Source organism: Patagioenas fasciata, chromosome 4 (genome assembly GCF_037038585.1).
Source record: "Patagioenas fasciata isolate bPatFas1 chromosome 4, bPatFas1.hap1, whole genome shotgun sequence".
NCBI lineage: Eukaryota > Metazoa > Chordata > Aves > Columbiformes > Columbidae > Patagioenas > Patagioenas fasciata.
Genome location: NC_092523.1, coordinates 18,463,349 through 18,490,866, shown reverse-complemented (window position 1 = coordinate 18,490,866; position 27,518 = coordinate 18,463,349). Strand labels below are relative to the sequence as shown.

Below are 27,518 nucleotides of genomic sequence, written 5' to 3'. Positions count from 1 at the left end.
GCAAGAAATTTGTGTTAGGCAAAGAGGAAGATATCAGTGTTTCATAAGGTACCAAGGAGCTGAATGAGGTCAGACTTCCCATTTAGAGAAAGGATGGAAGAAACAGATGGAGAACATGGCAAAACATCACAAAACCAAAAGCACGTGTTGAAGATAAACTTCACAAGAACCTCAAGAAAAAGAATAACTGGACTATGGACCTTCGAAAAATAAATGCGCATTGTATTCTTATTAAGAGTACCTTCCTATAGATATAAGAAGAAAGAAATAAGCAGCAGAAATACGTGGAAAAATGAAATCTCACCAAAAAAAGGCTGTCAAATTTTAATCAATTCTACAAAGGAAGGCTGAGAATAAAGTTTAATGTCAGCCTGACAGGAAGAAGTTATTCACAAGAGATAGAATAAAGAGAAAAGGCAGGAAAGATTTAAGCACCAGAGGTGTTTGTGGACCATGAAGGTGGCTAAAAGACAACTGGCTGCTAGTGCTCAGCACCGGATTCTGCAAATACAGCCTGTAACACATAACAACATTGTAGGGCAGAGAAACTTGTCCAAAGTACGGGGATTTGAAGGTATTATGGATTTTTCAAATGTTCCTGTCAATGAAGCATGTTTAGAAAATCAGGTAACAACGTTCAGTTGAAAACGCAGGAAAATATTAACAAGTATGGAAGTACTGAAAAGATTGGACAACATCTGGCACCTGTAAAATGGAAATATAATGCAACTTTTCTTGTGGTATGCACAAGAGTCTGGTGATGGTAGTATTATAAAAATGAAGGAATAAATAATGATTTGGCTGTTAAAGTCTGTACATCCTTCAGAAAACAACAGGGAACCAGTACATTTCTCCTTCCCTCTCTCCATGAGAACTGGGGAGCTGCTGCCAAAGCATGTGCTTAAAAGTGATTAAGAGAATAAAGCCACCTGTGGGAACTGTAAAATGGTGGTGGAAATACAGTGCTCACTATACCCTGTGTAGTGTTGAGCAGCTCCTCAGCATTCTCAATGCTACTGTGACAGTATGGTCTCATCTCTTCAAACGTTTACTGTCAGCTACCATTTTGGCATACTGACAACGCTGCCATGTCAGGAATAAGTGAAAAACAACATTATTTTATGAGATACAATCATTTTTTCTAATCTAATCTAATCTAAAGGAGTTGCTATAGGCAACATTTGCAAAGTAATTCTTTAAAAATGAAGCTTTTCAACACTTTTTATTGTATGATAACAATTTAGGAAAGTCACAGTCTTTCTGCATGTTAAGTTGAAAGCAGAGAGGACTGAAGTCTTCCATAGAACAGCTTTAAAGAGTAACATACAACTGGATTTAATGTTCAGAAATGTCTGTGGATGGAATAATAGGATTATACGTATGAACTTTTGGTTCTTGACAAAACCGTGAGAGCCAAGAGAAAATGCCTAGGACTCTTTCACGGATAAATTCAATGGAAAACATGGTGCAACATGGCAGTCAATGAATCAAGTGAGTATGAAGGTTGCAAAAGGCAAATGAAAGAAAACTAAAATGCCATTGATATAAAATGATAGTTCACGGTCACCTGGAATGTCATCTTCAACTCTGGTCACTGCAGGTACAAAATATTTAGAAAACAGAGAGTTCAGAGAAAAATGAGGAGATTAATTAAGACATGGAAGGTTTTGACATTCTAAAAGATTGAACAGACTTGAAACAGTTACTTTAGAGAAGAGAAGAATGTGGGTAGTAGGCAAAACAGAAGTTGGCAGGACAAATTATGAACCAGAATCCATTTTCCCGCCTTCTACGAAGACAAAGGAAAATTAATGACATTTTTAAAGACTATATTTTAAACTGGAAGATTCTGAGCGCAACCCCCTCCCTCAAAATTTATTAGCTTAAAGTAACATGAAGATTAAGAACACAGTAGGGTTTAAAGCAGATTGGATGTTTCAAACAAAATCTTTTTTTCTGAAAGCTATGCAAATTTTCGTGTTCCAGAAAAAGAACCCCAAAATACATCGGGAGCAAGGTGTCATATTGGTATTTTACTTCTGAAGTTGGATATTGCTCTTTCCAAAATATTCTTCAGAGACAACTGATGCAGGTCAACAGCCAGGGTGGTGTGCTGGTCTGATCCAGTCTTGTAGACTTCCCTCACTTCATTATCGGTAAAACCTTTTTTACTCCATAAATCACTCATTCTTCAACCTCTTTTCTCCTTCTCATTCTCTTCTATGCCAAGATGACAAATATACCCGCCACTCATGACAATCGTAAAAGAACTATCACTAATTATTTTCCCCACATTCAAGGAACCAGTGTAGTGTTGAGCTTTCCTCATACAACCATTAAAATACAGTTATTTGTGAAAATTTCAATTCCTCTTCAACCTATTGACAAGGCAGCAAAGAACATATGATTCTCATCAATTACTCACAAGATCCTCTACTCTAATTCTTCCATTCAGTTTATCCTTCAGTTTCAGAGCCTTTCATGTGCCTTATTTTATTTCTTTATTTTCCTGTACATTTCTCTCTTTACCTTCCACTCAACTGGGAAGTTTTGTTCTCACTGCATGGTACATGCGGCACACCTCTGGCTCAAATCATATCTCAGTCCTCCTGCTTGCTTCTCTCAAAATCTAAGTTAATTACTGAAGTTCAGTTTTCTTGTCACGCTGGCATTCATGGATGTATGTCTGTTTAATATAAAATCACTACTAAAGTTTGGCTTTCTAATGTTCTATCTCTTCTTGCATTAGCTTTTCAATAAATGTCTTACGACATGAATGGTGGTTCTTACCTGTGTGAAGTACTGTGATCTGCATTTTATTTAGCCAGCACTTACAAACTAGATACAATATAGAGAAATAACATTTTACACTGTATGACTATAAACTATATACACTCTAGCACAGTATGTATACTGTACTTATTTATGTGAGCACACACATACATATTTATCTATATTAATGGATTATTAACCTCAGAATGTGAAAAGGCCTCATTCTGGGATTTGAACACTGCCTAGCCTAGCAGGAAACACTCAGCCTCAATTTGCAATCTCTTCAATACTTACCCAAATGCTAGGGGTGTTATGTGATTGCTTTTACTCTCTAGGGCAATAAACTGCTGAAGATCATACCAACCCATGCTTAAAACTGAACAGCATTTCTTGCGTAGAAAGTACAGTGAACAGATTAGTGGAAAGCACCTTTCCATTCTATAAATTCCCATTTGCTTTTACGTTGTGCCTATTTCTTTTAACAGTGGATTCACAGTCAACTAGTAGCTTCCACATCCTATCATTTCTTTAGGAGTGATGACCCTTAAAGACAAGACTCAGGAACACCTTTATAATCTCTAGTACTGAATTTCTCAAGGATGTACAGATGTTAACAGCATGTACCCCCACTAAACTATGTAGGTCTAGAAGATAGTTATACGAAAGTCAGTCTTCCAGTGTCTGTAACCACGATTCAGTGGTTAGCTCTAGTGGCTAGCAGTAGAAATATAGTGGACAATGTTTGAGACATACTCTGTACTTCTTTCTTGCAATATTTTTCCTCCTCTATGCACACAGAAGTACAATACACAAGCAAGAAAGGCAGTATATAACCCATTAAATAATGAAAACAGTCTGTGCAGCCTTCCCAGGCACTGTGCATGGATTTTCTGAAGTAGGCACTTATTTGCAAGCAGAAAGATTTTTCTGAGAGGGGTGAAAGGTAGAAAGAATGTTTAGTACATACAAAACTAATTCATAACAGAGCATAAAGATCTTAAATATTTTCATAACCTGCATATTCCTTTTATATCTGAATGTGCATTCCAAAATTTCTACCCTGTATAAAGCATGAATTTTTACAAATAGCAAAAACGAATACATAGGAAAAAATGGTTTCTGCAAGTTCATAGAGAAAAAGTCAGATTACGCACATTTCAGTGATGGTTTCTGGAAGATTTGTTGGGATCTCAGTAAGGCCTTTCCCACGACAGTCCACAATATTGTTACTACAGGTGCATGCAGTAGGGCAATGCAAGACACTGCAGGATGGAGCCATGAAGGATTGGTGACCTGCAAAGGAAAAGAGTTTCTCCTAAAACTGCACAACACTGTCAAACAGTTGTCCAGTTTACTTCACCCATAAAATATTAGATTTTACAACTCCTTGAAAAATTTAGGGCAAAACTCCTAAAATGAACATTGTAGCCCAGGAGTGTCAAACTCATTTCCATCGGGGGCCACATCAGCCTCCTGGTTGCCTTCAAGGGGCTGACGGTAATTTAGGACTTAAAAATGCAGCAGTAGTAGCCCACATCAGGAGGCTGATGTGGCCCCTGATGAAAATGAGTTTGACACCCCTTTCGTAGCCTATCAATACTTTCAAATTGAATTAATTTAAATACTCTGTTAATAGCATCATGTTGAAACAATACTGAGACATGAAAGACAAATGTTCAACTACTGTGCTAGCATCACATTTTTAAACTTCTTTAGCAACTCACATTCAAAATAATCTTGTTAAAGAAGACTAAGAGTGATTCATTTTCCAGGTATATTTCATTTATTCTGTAGTTTTAAAAACTAATTACTGATTTATTTTGTTTTCAGAAGCTTGTGTAGTATTAAAAAAGTATGTTAACAGAAATTAATGAACCTCACTACAAAAACTGAAGATGCCCTGCTATTTATGTTCTGTTCTGCAAATACTTGTTTACATCTAGTCCTTTAGTTATATGGTGCTTACAGACAGTTTTGGAGTTACGACATTTTCATTCAGTGACACAAAAATAAATGCTTTGAATGCACAGGTAATGCTCTCACTCTCTGTGAGCTCAACAGGCTTCTTCCTTTCACAATCTACCATTCTTACTAGCTCAGGTGGCTAATTTACATGAATTCCCTGCGCCTTCTAAGTTATTGTGCTGTATGTTAAACTCAGCATTATAATTACATTTAAACAGAGCCACTTCATATTTAGGTATGTATCAGAAAGTAAACTACTTATTATATTTTCCTGAAAATAGATAGATTGCACATTTTATAATACATTAATGCTCTCATTCCTGTATCCATTCAATAACAGGATTACTGTTTTGTAATGATACAGAAAGGCACAGAGGGATGAGAAAGGCACGAAGCCCTTTTTTTTTTTTTTTTTTCACTAAGGTAAAAAAGATAAGAGACTGTTTTGAAAATCTCAGGGAAAAAACCTCCTTGACCATGAGACCACAATTAATCTAAGCTCTCTCTCACTATATTAAATGTCATATATTAACATAAGAAGAGTATATTGATAATGCAAGTTACAGCCAGTGCTGCTCCTAACTACAACTTCAGATAATGACTGTTCAATTTTTAAATTACTGAAAAGGTTAGTCTTTCGAGATAGTAGTTTGCAATATAATGATTTGATTTCACATCTATGTGTTACAGAAGTACAAACAGCTGCCAAAACTAATAAAACGTAATACTCTTTTAATACTAAAGAGTAGGAAATATTTCGCCTGTCTTTATTAAACAAAAGTACAATGATCCAGGGAGAAAGCACAGTTGTTCCCCTGCTTCAAAATCAGCATTTAAATGACCAAGTTATAAAACTGCTTTTGACACTTGTGCTCTGCAGCCAGACCATTTACAAGTAAGATACATGAAGTGATCTTGTTAGGAGCCCTTTTAAGACTACAGAAAGGCAGAATTAACAGTAAGAATACTGTTAGCATTTGCCCTACACTTTGATGTTAGAAACTGCTTAATAAGGACAAAACATTGTGCTCTCCATAAAACTCTTTTAAAAGCATAGGTCTGTGCAACTTTTGGCATATTTGGCAATAGGCTTCTGGGGATCTGCAGAAAATCAACCAGCAAAAACAATCCTGTTGAATCACTGAAAAGACAGATAGCTATATTCCAGCTGGTTTTTAATGTTTTTGAGGAAACTTGAATCAGTAGTCAAAGTTCACAGAAAAAATCCAATCTGAGTCTAAAACTATTTAAATAAGAAAGATAAACTTGCCTTCATCCTCATCTAGAAGATACGAATAAAGGAAAAAAAATTGAATAGAGAAAAAGTTATTAGTAATGAACTGTTAGTCATTTCATTATTTCATATCAGAAAGTAACCTGATGCAATAATGCATACCCAAAACATTTAGAAAGTTACTTAGGGATTCAGAATATTATTTAAATTGCAGAAAGTAACAAAAAGTATTAAACTGTAAAGTTAAAAAACAGTAATTCCTTACTACTAAAGGCCTTATATTCTCAGTCACTATACCTTTAATTTAATTTTCCACATCTCTCCCCCATAATTCTACTTTTAGAATGGTATATAATCTACATGAATGCAGCATTAACACAAAATTTGTAGGGAAAGAAGCACCCCTTGCCTCCCGCCTCAAATATACAAATAGTGATAAAAACAATTTGTTTATTTTTTTAATAAACATGAATGCTTTGATTATGCAAAAGCTAGAAAATGTCAACATGCTGCACTAGCAATCATCGCTGAGCTGTCGGCAGGTGTGGTTTAAAACAGGACACAGCGAGCGAATCTCTTACCGCTGCAGACAAACTCCCGTTTTTGGACCTCGGCAACGTTGTGTCCCCGCAGGTGGGAGGGCCCCATGCACTGGGTGTAGAGCCCCACCCGCGGCCGCTGCCGCAGCCAGTCTGACAGCCAGGCCAGGTGGCAATCGCAGTAGAGGTTGTTGGAGTGAAGACGACTGCATGGCAAGAAACACATCAATGCCTTCAAATTAGGAAGAACAAACAGAAAAGCAACCAACTTGCCCAGCCTTCCCTTCAGGAAGCAACTATGCCAATTTATTAATAAAAATTGTTAACAAGAAATCAATTTTTCAGATCTTTCATAGAAAGTCTGAGAGTTAAATGCTGATAAATAAGACTATACAATCAGCAAAATTACTTTTTATTTGTGGTCTAATTATTTGGAAGAGAAAAGAAGGCTTCACACTAAAGTAACCTATCTGTAGTTTCTTTTCTCTTGTCTAAAAGAAATAAGTAAATATACAAGAGCTTGAAAGCTGCTGTGGGACTCTTCAGTCCAGATCTGTAAAAATCATGAATGAGACAAAACTGTCTCAAGTAAATTGCTCTATAGTTATAATCTACTGTCAGGAGAAAAAAAAAAAAAAAGGTAATAAAAGATTTGGTTTCCAAGTAGATATATCTGTAAGTTTTGCCATTATTAGTCTCTATAGAAACAGTCTGCAAAATTTCTTTAACAGGTCATACTCATTTTCTGCTGAACAAGACAGAGTAATAACTCAATAAAAACACCTTCTTTCACGTTCCTTTTCTGATTTCCTCTCTCTTTGTTTAATCACAGAAAGGAGGATTAACTGCTTTTGGCTCCTAGGGACCTACATTCTAAGCAGTGCCTGAAATTAAAAGACCAAATGGCAGCAAGCAATAGAATTAAGTCACCTCTCTTTTGGCAGGGTCCAACACAAGACCATGGCTCCTTGCCAAGTAGCAAAAAAACTTTGCCATTGATAAAATGTCAGACAAATGTATTCACTAAATTAGGTAAATTACTTTTCTCTGGCTCTTAGATTTTCTCAAACTACGGAAAAGGATGTCCACAGCTATAAATCAAATCCTCATTCAGAATCATCCATAACAGAGTAATGTCATTTTGGTTCTTTTTAGCTGATGTGGTTAATCCTAACTAAATAACTGGAAAGGAAGTGCAATAAAATCAGAATTTAGACAAGGGATTTAATTAATCCATTAAAAAAAAAAATCTGTGAAGAAACATGGAAAGTGTAACCTACATAAACAAAAGATTTTTCACTAACTCACTTCGCCCCCCATAAATGACTAGAAATTAAAGGCAATGTATTTTCTCTTACTAATTCTTGGGTGGATGCTTTGCAAATATAGCTCACAATACAGCACACACATTCAGTGCAATCTGTGGCCAGCTGTAGGCAGCAACACCACTGCAAATCAGAACTAATGCTGCTGAAATCAATATGGTTATACAGGCATATTCTGACTGAAAATGGGATGTTACAGCTATAACCTAGGACTCTGTGTATCTGTTGTCTTTTCTTTCTAAAGTAAATTTTCAAAAGATGAAAAATCCTACCAAAAAGTGTAAATGTTGCTAATTTGATTCACTGTAATTTGTGGTTCAGAATATAAACTGCATTTGGAGGTTTGAAAGAGATATAGACATTAATGTTTTCAAGTCTCAGACTTGAAAGAATGGAATGAAATTCTATTCTTAAAATATAACTGAGGCCACCAAAAGTCCACGCTCGGCATGATTTAAGTACTCTTGTATTTGTCCAAACAAGAGTAGTTACAATTCTGTTGTGAAAACAACAGAACTACTCACCTTCATGAAGTTTCTTCAGTTAGGAATGGTATGTAAACTCAAGTGAATAGTCCCACTGATTTCAAAACAGTTGTGCAACCCAAAATGCTTAAAAGAAAATGGATAGGCTTTGTAAAAGTAGTTCTTCAACAATAAGAGCTACTCTTGAACTCTGTTTCATCCAGTTTTGATTCCCACTTCACTGGAAAACCTCTTTGAAAGTGAATCTCAGGACTAAACCTTGCTATCTTCTGGTTTTGCCACTCAACACAATATGCATTTATTCTTAGTTCAGTATAAAGATATAAAAGAAATAACTCCAAACTGTATCGTTTGCTTACCTACTCTTTTCCCTGTGTTTTGTTTTAGAAGCCTGAGGTGGTGTTCTGTGAAAGTCATAACCTCTAAAAATGGGGACCTTATTGTAAATGCTGACACAACTTTAATTATAATGGCACTATCGGATGATGCTATAATTTTATGTTACAAAGAATGTTGGAGAGCCAGTTTAGTTTAATTAGGTCTGCTAGCAGTACAGTAATAAAAGCATAAAGATTTCCCATTTATCACATCTGACAGCCAATCAAAGATTCTTCCATGTTCCTAAATGAAAAGTGACCCATTCAATAGCTCAAAGTAAAACAAATTTTTGACTTTCAAAAAATATCAATTTCTTTCTTTATACAGCTGTAACACATAAAAGAGAATCCCGCCCACCCCCATCTTTTTTGCTAGAAGGTGAAGCTTTTCTGTGACTGAATACAGCACTATGGAAAATCTGATTGGGTAAAGGCCATGAAATCATTTTCAGACTTACTCTTCCCATATCCTAAAAAAAGCTGATGAAAAAGTATGCAAATGTTTCTTTGTCTCTTGATCCCCAAGGATCAATTTTGGGGTCACTTTGCCTTTCAGAATTAGCTGCCATACATGCACATACAGACTTAACAATTGTCAACCTCATAATACTTGAGTATTTTTTTAATTGAGCTTGTGCTTTCTTCACCTCTATACGTATTTATAGACCACTGACAAAACTTGAAAGAGGTAAAAATAAAATACTGGACAAAAAAAAAATGGCAGCCAGTTTCAATGGGACTACTTACAATGTTCTGAGTTTGGGCATATGGTTGAAACTTGCCACAGACAGTCGAGTGATGTTGTTATTGTTGAGAGTGCTGTGAGGTGAAGAAGAAGTATATTAACACATTAGTTATGTCAAATTTGCTATACTTTTTAAAAATGCGTAGCTAATTAAGATCATGGTGTACTGTTTTTAGGGACAGGTATCAGGAAAAAAAAATTATGCTCTCAGATATATTTTATCTTCCTATTTAATGCCTAGTAAAACATTATGGTTTGCTCATTTCATTAATAATCCTAAATCATTCAAGGTTCTAGTAACTGAGCTTCCACCAATGCTGAGAACATGTACAGCATTCAAGCTAAGGTTGTCATCCCGATGTAAAAAGAGAGAAAATTGTTTCGTTCTAGGAGTCTGGTTTCTCTCTCTAGCTTCCAAGAGTTGATATTTTTGATAGAGAATACAATGACAAGATCAGCCTTTTTTTTTCAAGAATTTTAGGAGAAGTTTAACTCTGGGCTGCAGTTAGGTTTTATATGGAGCAGAGTTGCTACAGATGATGCAGAGTTGCATGAATAATAGGAGAACTTCTGCTAGAAAATGGGAGGAGTCAGGGATGTTAATATTTTAGCAAACTAAAAATTTAAATTTTGGACATGATGCCTGGAACTTCAAATAGGAACAAATCTTAGCACAGTCCTGTCATACTCAGTAAATGTAGCTTGTAAAGATAATGAAACTTTATGAACAGTCCTGCAGTTAAATATTGCCTTTAGGCTGCAAATAAAATGCAAACAAGCTTGACTCCAGAACAAGGAAACAAGTGATAGAATTTACAGTTTTGACTTAGAAATTACTCTTTCGAACAGAACGGAGAATGTGCTCTGGGATTTTAAACACATAACCGTGACACTAATAAATAATAATTCCCACTTACAACTTTTTTTATCGTCTCGAAACAAAAAGTGTTTTATTTTTTTGTGGTTTACTTTTGTGGTTTTTTTGTTTGTTTGTTTGTGCTCATTTTGAATACATTTTTAAGTACTCTCTGATGCTGAAACATAGAAAGGTAAATTGACAGCACCCTGAAGTGAATCAGGCTACACACCTCTAAATTAAACAAGCAATTAATTACTGGTGCAATGTGCTGCATTTTACCTTTCTGTGCTTACTCATTCCATGTCCTAAATGTTTTCTTCACCGTGCATAAGGGATCTCCCCTGTGTGCCCTTAGGGCTACATAAACAAAGAGGAAAATAATCAAAAGAAGAGGAAAAGGGAGAATCATGCCCTTTTGCAAAATAGGACAAAAATGAAACAACAAAAAAATGGCCAAGTGAGTATATCCACAAAAGGCGCCTTAATGAATAAATGACAATCAGTAAATCCTGGAAAGACTTTCTTACAATGTCTACAGGATAAATGACAGCTCTCATAATTTTCCCAGAATGACTTTTTACAAGGTTTTAAAATCGTCTTTTCAACAATGGGAATGGAAAACAATACATATTTCCATAGCTGCTAGATGCTTAAAGATGTATCTACAAATATTTTAATTTTCAACTTCTGATGTTTGATGTTTGCCTTGCTGTTCTGTATACATGAGCTATTAATTTATTTTTGTAAGGGTACAGAAAAGTGTCAGGACTAGACATACGAGATACCTAAGGTATTAAATTATTTTCTTAACTGTTCCTGTGTAATGATGAAAACACTTGATTTCACTGTTAGATACTATTGCAAAGACTGTGATAACTGAAAGACATTTTTTAATTTTTTTGATACTTTAATTTTTTTAATACAACAGCACTATGTATTTTCCCATAGTCACTGTTCCCTCAATACAGCAGATTTTCTCTTAAAAAAAAAGAAAAAAAAAAAGAAAAAAAAAAGAGAGAGAGAAAGGAAAAGGAAAAAAAAAAATCACAGGGAAGATTACACCTATAATTGCTTTAATCTTTCAGAATTGTCTGTATTTGGGGTGGATTTTTTACCTTTAACAGCCTCTAAGATTCTGCAATTATTTCACCAATACACAAGACCTGTTACTTTGGCTAATGTTCCAAACTATCACTAAGCAGGATTACAACCTAAGTAACTTCAAAGATTATTTAAAAGCTTTATCCTATACTTGTAGTTCGAAGTAATATACACCGTATGTGCTTAGAATAATTAACATATACAGTATTATCTGATCTACATATCTTTCATTCTTTAAGCCATGTTGGAAAGGAGTCTGAATTAAAACCAAACTCTTCAGTATTGTTTGAAATATCTATTTCTGTTTTTCAAAAACTTAATCTTTACATCATTGTTTCTCACATAACATAATTCAAGATAGTGAACATTTAGTTGTATATTTGAACACTGCCACTATCCTATGTATATTCACTCACAAAATTCTAACTACCTACTTTTTCAGCAGACTATTATGTTAACAGGTTTTTTTCCTTTTTTGCTTTTATTGAAATTGATGTGAATATTTTACCAGTGACTTCAACTGGCAAGGGTGACTTTCTTAGAACACTGAAAACTGCAAGCACTAAAAAATGCAGAAGATATTTGACCTTTTAAAAATATACATTTAATACTTTCACATGTAAAGAAAGGCTTATATTAAAAACCACAGTAACCAGATTAAGCCATCACTGGAAAACTTATTTTGTCATATTGATGAGTTCCAAAGATAAAAATCTCACAGAACATCAGGTTTACTGACAGACAACCAACAATTCATCAACTTCACAACTAGCTGTAATACTGAATCTACAGTACATTTTACATGGCTTTATACCAGAAAGTTAACAGTAGGTTTGTTATTCTATAATTACAACATTTTAAAAAAAATCAAATTTAGCTGTAAGATCCATTCACTTGTAAGTAATACCACTATACCTAAATAATAAAAAAACTTTACCACCAGCAGCTCACACATTCTTCAGTTTCTTAGACATATAGAGACTATATATTGCCAAAGAAGTTTATTTACTTCAGAATCTTAAAAGAAACAAACAAATATCCAAAACCAACAAAAACCACTCCTCATGCCCTTCGAAGTGTTGTGATTTACCAAGCGTGATTCAAATAAACATGAAGTAACTGACTGATACACAGTCTCTCACCTAATGCAGAAAGCCCAGAAAAAATGTGACAGCGAAAATATTTCAGGAATGTGTCCTGTGCCTCAAACTATTTGGGAAGTGAGGCACTTTGCTCATTACAGTAACTATTGTTGGGTCAGAGGTCACTCATGATAATTTTGTTACCTTTAACATCACTGATGGCCACTTTGAGACAGTAAGAAAAAGTATGCAAGAGTATTGCAATAGTAACCTTCAGTGGTAAAGATATTTTTTGACACACACATATGTTTATACACATATTTTTTTAAATGTTTAAAAAAACCCCAACACTTAATGTGCACATGGTTAAACATCTTAACACATAACAGTAATGTTTGATAGAAAAGTGCCTCTTTGAAAACATCCAGATTGCCAAATACATATAGTATATTGTTCCTTAAACAGAGTTTAATTGATGTCTGAGTGTACAACAAAGACAATCCTGAAAACGTTGAGCACTTCAACAGTGATGGATAATTTACAAAATTAACTGGATTCATTAATACTGCTCCCCCCTTTCAAAAGGAAATATATTATTTTCTTACAGCATATGCCATCTGCCTTTTGTGTGTGTGTGTTTAATGGCTGTCCTTCAGAGTAAACGAATACCTCTGCCTCTCCACATCATTTGACCGTTGTATAGCACATTGCAGTGGATTATTTTAAGACATCTTTTCACTAGACAATCGTGACACCAGGCTGCGGCTCGTAGATAAGCTTTTACATTAGTACTCCCTAGATACGGAGCTCTTGCTACAAGTAAGAGATACAGGAATACTTACAGCACTTCCAGGTCGCGCAGAGCTCTAAATGCCCCATCTTCAATACAGCTGATCTGGTTGTAATCCAGTTGCCTGTTAAACAGATTAGGAAGGTATTTGTAAGGGAGACGAGCGTTGGCAGCGTGAGGTGCCCAGAAAAGACTCCCGAAGGGCCATCAGAGCGAGGCCACGCAACCCAAAACGCTTTTGCAAATCAGCTCGTATGCTCGAGACCGTCAGACGGCATGCTGGCCTGGATGCTGCCACAGAAATCCCTTTTTGTTCTCAACTGTCTGCGCAAAACAGCGGCGCTGGGAAAGCTCCAGTAAATAATAACTGCACCTTATATTAAATGCCAAAGGAATGCAATTTCATTACATCAAGAAAAGCTATCCATTAAAAGCTCTCAGCGTCATCTTGCTGAAACAATTTCATTAAGGTAAAGGACGGTAAATCACTTAATGTCACATGCATCCCCTCGGTGACCTAACAGAATCCATTTATCAGAGCAGCCCAGCTGCATGTTAATTCCACCCGCCACGGCAGGGACTGGCGAGAGAGACACCACTTTTAGGGGTCTCTCTGCATGCATGCATGCCTGGACAAGGTGGGGGGTGCAGGCATGTTGGGGGGGGGACTTAGAATAATTACCTTCTAGAATATTTCTACATATAGAAATCATAGTGTTCAAGGTTTTTACATACTTGGTTACTTATCTCCTTTAATTCTGCTCGAAGTAAAACTAGTATTTCTGCTGCAACCTTCAGTATGTGGTTTTCTATGTATTTTGTGCTCTCTGCAATTATATGCAGATAGGATGTTGTAATGGAGAACTCGAATTCTGGACATAAAACTCAGCTACCCATCCCATATATTATTAATCTCTAAGTATTAAGTTATGAAAAATTTACATTCATTTTTTTGAAGAATATTATTACCTTTTAAATTCAAAACATTGATACAGTACGTACTGCCCAATTTAAAAAGTCTGCTGAAATTAACAGCCAGGCAAATACAAAATCCCAGTTCCTCTGCTGATAAAAGCTTTTCCTGTAAATACTGCCACGTCTTACGCATTTCAGGGCACGATGTGCAAAGCGAAGATGATACAACCTCACTTTAAACAATCAGAAGATCTTCTTCAAGCTCGTAACTTGTCAGTGTCAGATAATATATATATGAGTAAATGTGTGCGAACAATACTAAGAAAATGAACAAAATACAAATGAACTCTGCCCTTCTGTCTTCAATTATGTATTAGCTAGCAGGGCTAATGAGGCTTTTACTATAGCATTTTCTGTGATTCTTCTGAATCTATGATAACATTTTACTTTATTAATAAATCATCATACCCACTGTTGAATGTAATGTACCAACTTCTATAAAGTTCTTCTAGTTTCAGCCATATTTTTGATCTGAATTACTACTACACAGGAATAAAACATCATAACTGTAACAGTGTCTGTGTTTCTGTGTACTGAAAGCTAAATGCAAACTATCATTTCCTGAATATGATCTTTAATCATTTTGGTGCAATGTTACAGCACCAGTGCTGCAGTGTTGGAATATTTAAACCTACTTTCTCAGGCTCCTTCAATTTTTACTAATGAATTTCATTTAACAATTAAGTTAATAGCCTTTTTATTTTACAGAGGTAAAATATATACACAGTACAATTCTCTAACCTCTTGAACAATTTATCAAAGCTATTTAAATTAGTACAATGGCGTGAAATCTTACCCTCGACACAATAGAAAAGAGAAATTGTTTCCAGACAAATTGGAAAAAATTTTTAATGTCATCAAATTTGCCTAATGCAGTCTGCAGGTTAATCTGTAAAAGGGTGAGCTGTATGTTTGCCCGTATCTTATTATCCTTAGCTGTCAATGTATAAATCAGTGCTGACACAGCTTCTTCTAAATCATTCATATTATACACAAAGGAAAATCTTTTAACAGTAGAGAAGGAACTTGAGCAAATCTTGTCCTACACAAACTGAAAGGCAGATTTCTTCCACTAGACTGGCAGCAGTTGTGGTGCAACTGAAAACTTCTGGACTTCTTCCTCTAGTGAGTCATCATTACCACTACCTTAGTGAAGGGTGAGTTGTTTTCACTTCAGCCTTCTTACCAGAAAGATTACTTTGTTTGCACTGAACTAATTAGTTGGTTTCAGTTTAGGGGAAGGGAATTTTGAGGATGGGAAAAGAGAAATATTTCCCAGTTTTATGAATTATTGTCTTTGAAAGATATCACCTTGTTTATGATTTGGATGATCTTCCATCAGTTATGGCCATGATATAAAATGACCAGACACACGCAACTGGCATGACATAATTTTTAAGCTACAAAAGGTTCCTGACACTGAAGACCGTGTGTCTGGTTTGAATAGCAATTTATGGTATTTGTGTTAAGGTAGAGATATCCACTGCATATATAATCCAAACAGAAAGTTAAACAATATTTCACAACCAGTACATCACAACTTATGACGTCCCTCTAATGGATATATTGAAGCAGTCTGAGGTTTTTTGGACAAGACTGGTTGCTGACTGCAAGTAGTGAGAATGCTACGACTTCAGACACAAGCAAGAATACTAGAGAAAAGAAAGCACATCTCTCATTTTAGATTAGGCTTTATAACTTGTTTTTAGCATGATGACTTTGAAAACAACACATTAAAACCTACAATACTATAATGAAACTTTTCTCACCATTAAGTTATTGAGCATACCAATAATCCTAACTCGATTTTAGAAAGCCCTTCCTCCTCCCCCCCCGAGAGCTTCTTTTCAAATTATTAAAACATCCTGAGAACAGAAGTTGATTGGACATGAACTGGCAATTCAGACCCATTCTCATGCTTCCCCTCTCCCCAGTTTTTCCGTCAGCATCTTCCCGCCCATGTCCAGGTTGGGTCTTTTTTAAGTGGGATCTCTCCACCCTTTAGAAAAACTTCCTTTATTCCTATACTTTCCTTTCTGCTCCCCCTTCCATACAGCAGCTGATTACCTTAGGCAGCACCACGCCTGCGAAGCTCATCAAATCACTTAAAACAGCTGTTACACTCAAAATCTTTCCTTTGTTGCAAAGACTTCATTAGGTTTTGCACCCCTATCTGCATTACCTGGGTATTTCATATACTTACTAATCTACTCTTATTTAAACTGTTGAAGTTTATGCGAGTTCAGGTATAAGAACTAGACAGAACTAAATAAAAAACATTCAACTAAGAAGAAAATGTTTGCTTTAAAATGGTTTTTATCTATTTCTTTTGCTGAGGCATCTTACACTGTAGAAACATGTTGCTAACTTGTATTTTCTTCCCTTTTAGCATATGTTGTCTACCAGATAATGGTAAACGAATATCTAAAAATATTATCCCACAAGAAGAGCATTTAATGACTAACAGAAGATGTTGCATACATTTGAAACCTACTGCCTGCATACTGAAAAAAAATGGTATCCAACTCTGACAGAAAACCTTCTTTACTCATTCTAAGAGGCTGCATTAAAATTTTGGACAATTCCATTCAGTCTGTCTGCTTTGCTCTCCTGTTCTTCACAGCTTGAGGATAAGTTGTGGTCCCATCCAACAGGCACCACACAGCTTTACTTTCTCTCCCTTTGTTCAGAAACTATTACATTCTCTTAGTTCATCAACTTAACAGTAAAAATTGTTTAAGAAGTCATCAGAAAAAGTTAGAAGCCTTTCTAGATCCCTACAGTAGCCTCCTCCCCAGTAAAACATTTAGAAAATGTTTCTAGTTTTAGTACATTGTATGCTGGATTTCGTATCAGTAAAATTTTTCTTTGGAAAAAGAACAGAGTGTGCATTATTTATCACTGCAATATAATTTTTGGGAACAGTCACTGTTTTTAATGTCTCTTTGTATTTTTACAACAGAACTGAGTTATGTTTCCTGTTTCTCAATTCCCTTATCAATTTCAAGAGGAATCAATAATTTCAGAGGCATTAGTTGAGACAGATGTAACAAAATCATGTAAGAATTTATTTTAAGTTTCTATCAAACTTCAGAGAACTGCTTGTTTCCTGTGTCCATTACTATTTATTGGATTATTCTTTCATTTGAAAGTCAAGTGGTTTTTTCCTACTTGATGTTTATTTTGCTAACGTAGTTCATTGTGGTTTTCGCTAGATTTTCACTGTAAAATACTTTGAATTAATACTTTTGTTTTTCCCAGCACACACAATATAGCAAATGATTAACCTTTTTCTTTTATCCCAAAATTAAAAAGCAAGACTTACAAATACTTCCAAGCAAGGCATACTTACTGAATAAACTAGAATAAATGAGAGAAAGATCATAGTTCATTGGCTCTCTATCCTCTTAAAATTATCTAGCACTCTACTTGGCTAAGGCCACAAGTATTTTCCAGGATCAAAAATTAAAAAAAAAAAAAAAAAAGAAAAAAAAGGTCAAAATTAAACTATAAGATGCTATGGAAAGGAAGATGAGCACAGAATGAACAATCTGTAGGTTATGGGATGCAAAGATACTATCACATTGGTGTGACTTCCCAGAAATAATGCAATTTCACAACTAGATGACAAACAACATCAAGATCATTACAATGGGGAAGAAAATGTATTCCTGTTCTGTCCTTCTATACAGAAGCCATATTAAGGACATATCCCACGAAAGTTCTGTTAGAGTGGTTTATTTAAATATTAATTAGAAAATCTCTATCTGTTGAACAATTTTTACTTAATTACTCTACATAGCAACAAACCTCCTTGCAAGTCTCCTTGGCATCATTACGCCATCTTGTTCAGTAAAGCAGAGGCAGTGTCACTTTCCGAAGTAGTGTAGATACAAAAGGGCCTAAAGGCTGCTGAGAGTCCAATTAACTTCTTCATGACACTTGAACACTAAACAGGAGTATGAATTACTTTTCTTTAAAATTCAAATCCTCAAAGAGGATTTCCATTATTCTTAGTACTTGACATAGCCACATAAAATGTAAAGATAAGACTCAATCCAAATCCTCCTGCAGCAGAATTTACTAACTCAGTTCAAGTCAATCTACTCCAATTTACTTTGTATTATCACAGAAAAATCTACGGGAAACTACATAAACCACAGCAACATTTGGTACTTTTTCTAGTAAAAGCATAGGCCACATTTTTCATTAGCGTAAACTCAGACAACATGTAAAACTTTGTGTAAGTATCAGGAGTAGTCAGCATGGATTCACCAAAGGGAAATCACGTTTGGCCAACCTGATAGCCTTCTATGATGGTATGACTGGCTGGTTAGATGAGGGAAGAGCCGTGGACTTTGTCTACTTCAACTTCAGCAAGGCTTCTGACACCATCTCTCACAACATCCTCATAGGCAAGCTCAGGAAGTGTGGGCTGGATGAATGCACGGTGAGATGGATCATGAACTGGCTGGATGGCAAAGCTCAGAGGGTTGTGATCAATGGTGCAGAGTCTGGTCAGAGGCCTGTAGTTAGTAGGGTTTCCCAGGGGTCAGTATTAGGTCCAGTCCTGTTCAACCTGTTTATCAATGACCTGGATGAAGTGACTGAGTGCACCCTCAGCAACTTTGCTAATGATACCAAACTGGGAGGAAGGGCAGACACACCAGAAGGCTGTGCTGCCATTCAGTGAGACCTGGCCAGGTTGGAGGATTCTGTGGTTTTCATCTGCTAATAAAATTGAACTTAAAAAAATGTCCAATCATTGTCAATGAAGATTAATACAAAATTCGGTCATGCCTTTAGTGAAAATGCCAGTTTTAAATCTTTCACAATAGGCATAAAAGATGCATCAGGATAAAACCAAGTAAAATTAATCAATGTTTTGGACAAAAGTTAGTGTAGCGGGAAGGACTGAGCGTGGATGCTGATGCCTGTTTCTCCACTAATTCTCTATATTCCCAGGCAATTTAATCTGTGAAGCTAATACATGGCCCTGCAGCCTTTATCCTTGGGGTGAGAGTTACAGGGTTCCCCACTTGCTGGGAAAAAAATTGAACTGAATGAACACCAAGGCACTGAAAAACAGGGTAATTAGATCAGATTATGACAAGAAAAACAAGGCACAAGATACTTGCAGGAGATATGATGAAAACTTTCCTTCCTGTTTTTGGTATTGATATTGCACAGATTTAGCATAAGTCTGCCATGATGTTGGTGTATTCCCTTCCATCCTCTGCCAAATATCAATTACACAGCAGAAGAGAAAGTTTGAATCTTAGAAAATTTTATATACTAAAACCAGAAATGTCATAACATAATTTTATCAAAATCATCAGAGCAGGGACCAAAACCTGCTCCTCAAAAACTCAGCATAGCAATATTGCTCAGTGGTGTTTCATGTTTATTTGCTATTTAAGTCCAGTTACTTTTCTTCCTAGTAACCAGATTCAAGAAACAACCCATCCAAGCTTATGATCTGGGCAGCTAAAGCAATTTCTTACCATTTTAAATACAAATAAAGTTCCCACATTTCACATCAAGTGTGAGTACTGTTTCACCATGGAGGGTTATGAAGCTATAATTAACACGTATATTAAAAAAATCTGTATTTAATTTCCAATTTATATGATAATTTCTATTTATTTTTAAAAAAAGAGTGGGTGCCACTGTGATCTCTGAAGAACTTAACTTCTCGGTGCATATTTTTCTCCTTGAAAAAGTACTAAGTAAGGAGTAACTTTCAGAACCATATTTCCAGAATTTGCACCCTAATTTCTCTCAATTGCCAGATCAGCAACTATACTAAAAGTGGATTATTCTTCAAATGATTGCCCTTGAACAGGAAAATCAAGACTTTGAAACAGCACAGCAAATTTTTTTCCTACATTTGAACTGTGAAAATACTGGATAATGGGCTTCCAGTCTGGGGAATCTGCACAACATAAGCTTCCTTCATTCTTTGTCACTTGTGAAGAACTTATTACCAGCAATTGGGCTGTACTGGTGAGAGTGAAAACGCAATGCTTTTTATGGCATTTGTGAGATGGCACCTGAGTTGTGCATCTGGTCTCAGCCTCCCTAGTAGAAGTCAAACACTGACATGCTGGGCTGAGTCCAACCAGAGCCACCAAGGCTGGAGGAGGTGACATTCATGGAGAGTCTACAAGGACTGCATTTGTTCAGCCTTAAGATTAGAGGATGAATGGGGGATCTTACTGGTGCTTACAACTGCCTAAATGGAGGATATAGACAGAGCCAGACTCATAGTTGTAAGACAAAGGGCAAGAAAAAAGTTGGAAAACTGAAAATTCCAATTAGATATAAAGTACATTTTTCGGGTCTGATGGTTTTTCAGAGATTTTTTTGTTCTTTTCATTATGAGCGTGTGGCAGGTTGCCAATTCTCATAACGTCTTGCCATTTTGCTTTTATATTCTACAGAATCCATACTATGAACATTATTAAGAAATCATCCAGAAAGGAAACATCATGACCACACTTTAAGGAAACTAGGCAGCTTCTTCTGAGAAACATCAAGAGAACTCTAGAGCTAACATCTTAGAAGGAAATAAAAAAATCATAGTGGTAGCATAAACCCTAAAGGAAGCAATTTTCTTCAGATAATCCGATCCCTTTGATTTATGAAGCCTAGAAGAACATAGAGTAAGATGTTTTCCAAAATATTTCAACTCCTGATTTGGATGGGGAAGTATTTAGGGCGAGTGAGAGAATGGTGAGTCTCCATTCAGGAACATAAAAAATGTAATTAGGTGAAGTTCTGTGAGATTTCCTAACTGCCTTTGAAACAGCATAGAGCTACTGTACGGGTTGGTTACCAATCACTGCATTAAAAAAGTCTCTAAAATTTACATTGAAAGTGATGTAATTAATGTTGTTACAAAAAGCAAATCTTGAATTTACATGTTCTAATACAGGTTTCTTTACTCTTTGTACCTCCACCTATCTCTCCCATAAGTTTGGTTAACATCTTTAACATAATGCTCAACTACTGGGCAATTTCAGAAGAAATGCCACAATCAGAATAAATATTGAATTCTGTTTATAATAGTTCTCTCTAAGTATATACAACTATTTGGTTCCCGGACCTTTGGTTAATCATCCAATAGACACTAAATTCCTTCATAGAATCATTTACATTGGAAAAGATCTTTAAGGTCATTGAACACAACCATAAACCTAACACAGCCAAATCCAACACTAAACCATGTCCCTAAGCACTATATCTACATGTCTTTTAAATACCTCTGGAGATGGTGCCTCAGCCACTTCCCTGGGCAGCCTGTTCCAATGCCTGACAACCCTTTCAGTGACGAAATTTTTCTAATATCCAATCTAAATCTCCCTTGGTGCAACGTCAGGGTGTTTCCTCTCATCCTGGGAAAAGAGACTGAAAGCCACCTCGCTACAACCTCCTTTCAGGTAGTTCACTTCATAGTTTCCTTTGTTTGCAAAATGATGCTTTCTATACCTATCACTTATCAATTGTCTCCTTAATTTTCTTGAACAATGAAATGAAAATTGTAAAATTCTTGCCATCACTCTTCTCTAAGTGTGATGCCCAAGGCTAGGGTTCAGATCTCCTTCTTGCCTAAGCTTCTGGAAAGGTAAAATGGCCTGATCTCATTACATAAATGGTGTGCTAGAATCCACCAAATTCATCCTCACTCATCTTTCTGATACATCACGCAATATAAGGTGTTCTTCCTTATAGGAGCACAGGTAGCATTTACAAGACATAGAAATGTGTTTCTTAGTATTTTCAATTGTAGTGGGATTGTAAAGATTTCAGATTAGGCTTTTGGTGTTTTGTTTGTTTTCCCTGGGATGATCAATAAATGAAATATCTATAGTGTTTATACTATCACAATAAACAGCTATGTGCCACAGAAAGGATTTAGGCTTTGTGGCAATGCTATGGGATTTATGAATAGTTTTGTTAATTATCTCCCAAAGGAGAAAGGCTTTAAAGGTCAGCTCTACTGTTTTACACAAATTTAGACATTATTCAGGATCCTTACCTTCAAAATACACACCAAGAGATAAATATTACTTTAGATAAAGATTAGCATCCTAATTCAGTTTCTGACTGGAGCTATCTCACAATATACTTATATTAGTATACTTACTACAATCTAAAATACTGTTCTGTCACTAAAAGATTCTCAATGATTCTGTTATTTTTATTATCAAAGTTCCTTTCCGTAGCTGTATTAATTTTCAAATGTAAAAGACCATGCAGAAAAATCTAGGCTTCTCTTTGTAGCCAAGCTTTTTTTAAACCAGGAACAATGATGGGATCAATTCTGAGTAAAAACTCATAAAACTTCAAATAAACAAACTAACAAAGTTACTTTGAACATAATAGTTTTTCCCCTGAGATGTGGTAGGATTTCACTGTTCGGAAGAACCATATCATAAACATGGTTAAACAAAAACATCTTCAAAATTCCTAAATATCATATCAAGTGGGTCAAACTCCCGGGCATTCTGCTAAATCTTCGAAAAAACCATCCTCCTAACTAATTCATGTGTATGCTGCAGGCAGCAGAAGGAAGTGGAGTCCATCACAGGAAGGCAGAAATGCCAAGGGTTTCCTGTTCCATCCTCTCTTCCTGGACATACGACATCACGTTGTCCCCTTTTAAATCACTGAACGCTCCATTTTCAAAGTAATAGAACTAGAAAGTTCATCTTTCTTTTAACATTGGCAACTTAAACTACTAAAAAGTATTCCAATAGAAATTACATGAAAAACTCATACAATGGCCTAATAATTCCTTGTTTTTATTGATGCCACATAAGATAACAACTATATATTTTTTACAGCTGCATCACACTGGCAGCTCCGTAATCTTTCTGGAATCTGGTAGTGTGCGCCCTCTGTCTTCGCTGCTTCTTTATAAGTGATGAGTCTTCAGCTTACAGCAGGGGTAATAGCTTTTAAGAGCATGACCTTACATTTCCTACAAGTTCATCACAGGATTCAGGTCATTCAGCTCTTTCAGTCCGCTAAACTGATCTACCACTCTAAACAGAAAGTCGAAATGTCACTGCTTTCTTTTGTCTTGAAATTCACATATTTCCACATTCAGAAGCCATAAGAATCCAAAATGTGCCCATGAACTTCAGAGACACTGTCTCCAGAAAAGTGAGTATCTATCTTTTCCAAAAGACTCATTTTACCACAGAAGAAAACTGCTTAAGAAAAGTAGTCACACAAGTACAAAAATATATGCTAGCAAAACTAGATAATAGCATGATTTTTCTTTCTTTTATACAAGCCAACAAAAGGCAAACTCTTAGACCCAAGGCAAAATAATTTTTTTCCACATGAAACAATGAAAAATTTAAAAAAAACTGACATTCAAATATTAAACTCAGGTTACCATAAGCAAATAGTTGTAACACCTTGCTGTATTCAACTCCATCTCCATGTTTTAGATTTCATACAAGGTAATTTTAGAATGCTTAGTTTATATTAAAGCATTCTGACAAAACAAATGGTAACTATTGTTTTTATGCAGAGATTACTTTAGCACCTATAAAAGTACATAGGAAAAAGACATCTGGTAAAAAAAAGACATTGTATTGACAAAGCATTACCATCAGAATATATGCAAGAAGAAGGAAAAGCTTACAGATTTTTTATGTCTACTGCTCCTCGAAATGCCTTTCTTGGTATCGCTTGAATCTGATTTTCACTCAGATCGCTAAAAACAAACAGACAAACAAATTAAATTAAACTTAAAATCTGCCATATATATTTCTTTGTGTGTATAACAAAAAGAACGTATAAGGAAGTAATTTCAGCCATTACAGTTCAGTCAATGTTTCCAATGAAACTTATTGTATTACCTTAACTGATTTGTAATTGAAGAAAAAGAAGCAGCAATAATACTCAAATTAGTTTATCTGTGTTGCACTAAGTAGATCCTTTACAAAACAGCAATACATATGCCAAACAAAAAGCAGAAGCATTATATAATTTAACAATGAAGGCCAAACTGATTTAATTTTAAACAAACTGATTTTACTTTTCAACCCATTCCAAACCTATGACATCAAACATTTGATAGCATGTTCAGCTTTATGCAAGGAAAACTGAAAATAAGCAAAAAGAATGAGTAGTGAGCTACTGAGAAACAACTATCAAGCTGTGTATTGTCTGAGACGACCCGGTTTCTGAATTTTGTTTCAGAGTGACAAGCACCATATATTTTAAAAGAAGGCATTGAATACCATCCTGCGGCAGATACCTAATGCTCTTCCCCAAAATCCCAGCCTGATCAGTTGTAGTAGGTTGTCTGAACTTAGTATATTTTCTAAAAGAGAAATATTAGTGTTGTTTGTGTTGTTGTTGTTGTTGTTGTTGGTTGGTTGGTTGGTTGGTTGGTTCTTTTTTTGCTATCAGTATGACCAATCCCTTTTCTGAAATTCAGAAATATTTGTGGTCTTCACAGTTCCATATTGGAAATGAAACCTAGAGAACTGAAGTAAAGAAAGCAGCAGATGACACAGCAAAGAAATCCCCAACACTGAAAAAAACCCCAGAATCCAGGGTTTTTCACATATGCTAAACCACATTAAAAAGTAATTCAGTGCTACAGGACATAATCAGTAGTTTAAAGTCATTATTGTGTTATCTACCCTGTACGCAGGTTGAAGGTTTCAATTCAGACTACAGTTTGCCACCCTGGACCAAATGTATCTGCCGCACCCACAGTTTACAAATGTCTGAAGGCCTTCAAAGGGACCTTTCTATCTTGTAGCCTCAAATTATGAAATCAGATCTTCTTTTGAAGGCCTTCAGAGACGCATATATCTATAGAAAACTTATCCACTGGAACACATGAAATTACATGGAGAACCTTGCTAGAGCACCTGAATAAAATTTAGAAACAAATCAGGTGCATACAGGCTGTGCCCATACTAGAATTTTCAGCCAGTCTGCAGAGCAGAACTAGATTTCATTTTGGTGAAACAAAATCAGGACCTTCACTCCAGAAGCACATGAAATGCACTCCCATCCCTAACAGGAGAAGTAAGGTTGCACAGTGTCTTGCCTTTTACAGGCATCTTTTAGATGACCTCTTCAGAGACAGCTTTCAGGAGAAACATTGCAAAATGGTGCATAGAAATAACAGAACTAGTTCAGATGAAGTGAATAAGCAAGAATGATTTAGTTGATTAGACATAAACAGTCATGCTTTTGACATATACTTTCCCTAAAAGACAATCTAGCATGAGCTCATGTTTCTGTATTAGTAATAACTCCTGGAGATCTCTTTCAGATTTATCAATGGAAAGAAAATAATTTGAGGACTTTATAAAAACCCACGCTGCCTGAGTCTTGCAAAATTTGTATCAATATAATTCTTTTGAAAATAATTCTACAAACATTGAAAGCAACTTTGTTTTACCCAATTCAATGGTAATTTATGGAAAATCACATTCTGTTTACTAAATCTTTCATAGTTCATGCACCTAACTGCACTGTAATATTCTGTGAAGTATATTTAAAACTAGACCAAATTTTACTATTATTAACAGTGTGTGTAAAAAGAGAATCTGTGAGTTGTGATTTAATTTTCAAGTCACCTAAGTAATCTCAAAATGGGATATGACTGCACTGCTCTGACAATAAATTCAATGGCAATGAATGAAAAAGCAGCCTTCAGCATTTGTTACGGTAACATGATTTAACAGTCTACTTCCTTCAAAAATTTCCATTAAAAGTATAAACAGTATCTATATTTACACTTCTGTTTAATTGAATAATATATTTTACCTATATAAAAACTTGGCATAAAGTGGTTAAGTTAGCAGTAGTGATTTGTACCATGATCAACGATTAGTTTATAATACAGATATATGTATATATATGTTAACTACTGCCATACTCATAAATATATACTGCAGGAGGTAATGGTGCATTATGTTTTTTACGACAGTTAATAAGAATACCATCATTCACTGTTTTATATAATTAAAAAAGTGGAAGATGAACAAGACTGAGACAATAAGTAAATTATCTTTTTAAGATCTAATAAAAATACCAATGGTCAAAATCTTCTTTTCCTTGACAAAATGCAAATCTTTGCACAAATGCAAAAATGTAGAAGTAACAGCTACTGAGTCAGGTTCCTCAATAAACAATACACTGAGACTGTATGTGTGCATATGTATGCCTGTGTGTATACATGTGCAAAAGACAGCAGACTAACTAATCACACACTAGATTTACCTCTGGCGGCACACACTCAACATAATTTCCATGTACCACAGGCTCAGGCAGATTAAAGTAGAGTGTTCCCTGTTGAAATGTAAACTTGCTTGATTGAAAAGGTTCTCAGTCTTCCTGTGCAAGGCACTGTCTAAAGCATCTCTCTAAACATGGAGAAGTAAGGAAGGTTGGCAAACGTTGTTTTCCAAGATAATTTTTTTTTGCAATGCATCTGCTGGTTTGCAACATTTCTTGAAACTTTGTACATAACAGAAGTGTAAGTTATTAATCCATTTCTCCATTCAAAAATTCTAACACTTACAAAATCCATGATTTTCAACATGCAATTTATGCCTACTTATAGCAGGAAAGTTTTTAGTAATAATTTATTGACCATTTCAAGTTTTCATCTGCTCTGTCTAAAAAGGTTTCCTTATAAAAACCTTAAGGGGCTTAAACAAATATTCAACTTCTTGAACAAATTACACCTATATTTCACACTGCAGATCTAGGACTCAGTAAGAAGTTGATGTGCGGTCTTTTTAAATGAAATTTTAACTCATTTCACTGCAATTTTTAAATTGCTCACAAAAAAGAAGGTCACAAGAAGCACAGGATGCACTATGACTTTCTGGGGAAATAGGGCAAAAATCTATTTTGTAGATAAAACCAGACAATTCTGCAAGTCACCATGTTACACTGGTTTGACTTTGCAGCTTATACTCTGCAGTGAAGAAAGGTGCAAACCTCATTTTCAATCTGATCATCATTTTTTACTTCAATAATAACTGTGTGATCTTTACCTCCCAATTCAAAAAGGCAGCAGTTGAATACTGAGTATTAAGTAAGATGGCACTTGGCATCTCTAAAATGAAAAAAAGGTCTAAGCATTCCAATAAAATTTAGGCCACTAAACAACAGAACATCCCACTTTTATAAGAATAAATTTTTATTTCCAAAAGAGGTGTGAACCTGTCTTCACATCTGAAACCAGCAATGTGACCAAATACTTTCATTGGATAA

At 35.4% G+C, this 27,518-nt stretch overlaps 1 protein-coding gene across 15 annotated transcripts in view; it reads right to left on the bottom strand.

Annotated features, from left to right (window-relative positions):
* SLIT2 (slit guidance ligand 2) overlaps window positions 1–27,518 on the bottom strand; it is a 263,667-nt gene that overhangs the window by 86,239 nt on the left and 149,910 nt on the right. For all 15 annotated transcript variants that reach the window (XM_071807351.1, XM_071807349.1, XM_071807352.1 and 12 more), the window contains 5 exons: window positions 23,911–23,982; window positions 13,327–13,398; window positions 9,445–9,516; window positions 6,553–6,716; window positions 3,927–4,065 (listed from right to left, as the gene is read on the bottom strand). In XM_071807351.1, coding sequence (XP_071663452.1) covers window positions 3,927–4,065; window positions 6,553–6,716; window positions 9,445–9,516; window positions 13,327–13,398; window positions 23,911–23,982 — 519 coding nt within the window. The remainder of the gene's footprint in view (window positions 1–3,926; window positions 4,066–6,552; window positions 6,717–9,444; window positions 9,517–13,326; window positions 13,399–23,910; window positions 23,983–27,518) is intronic.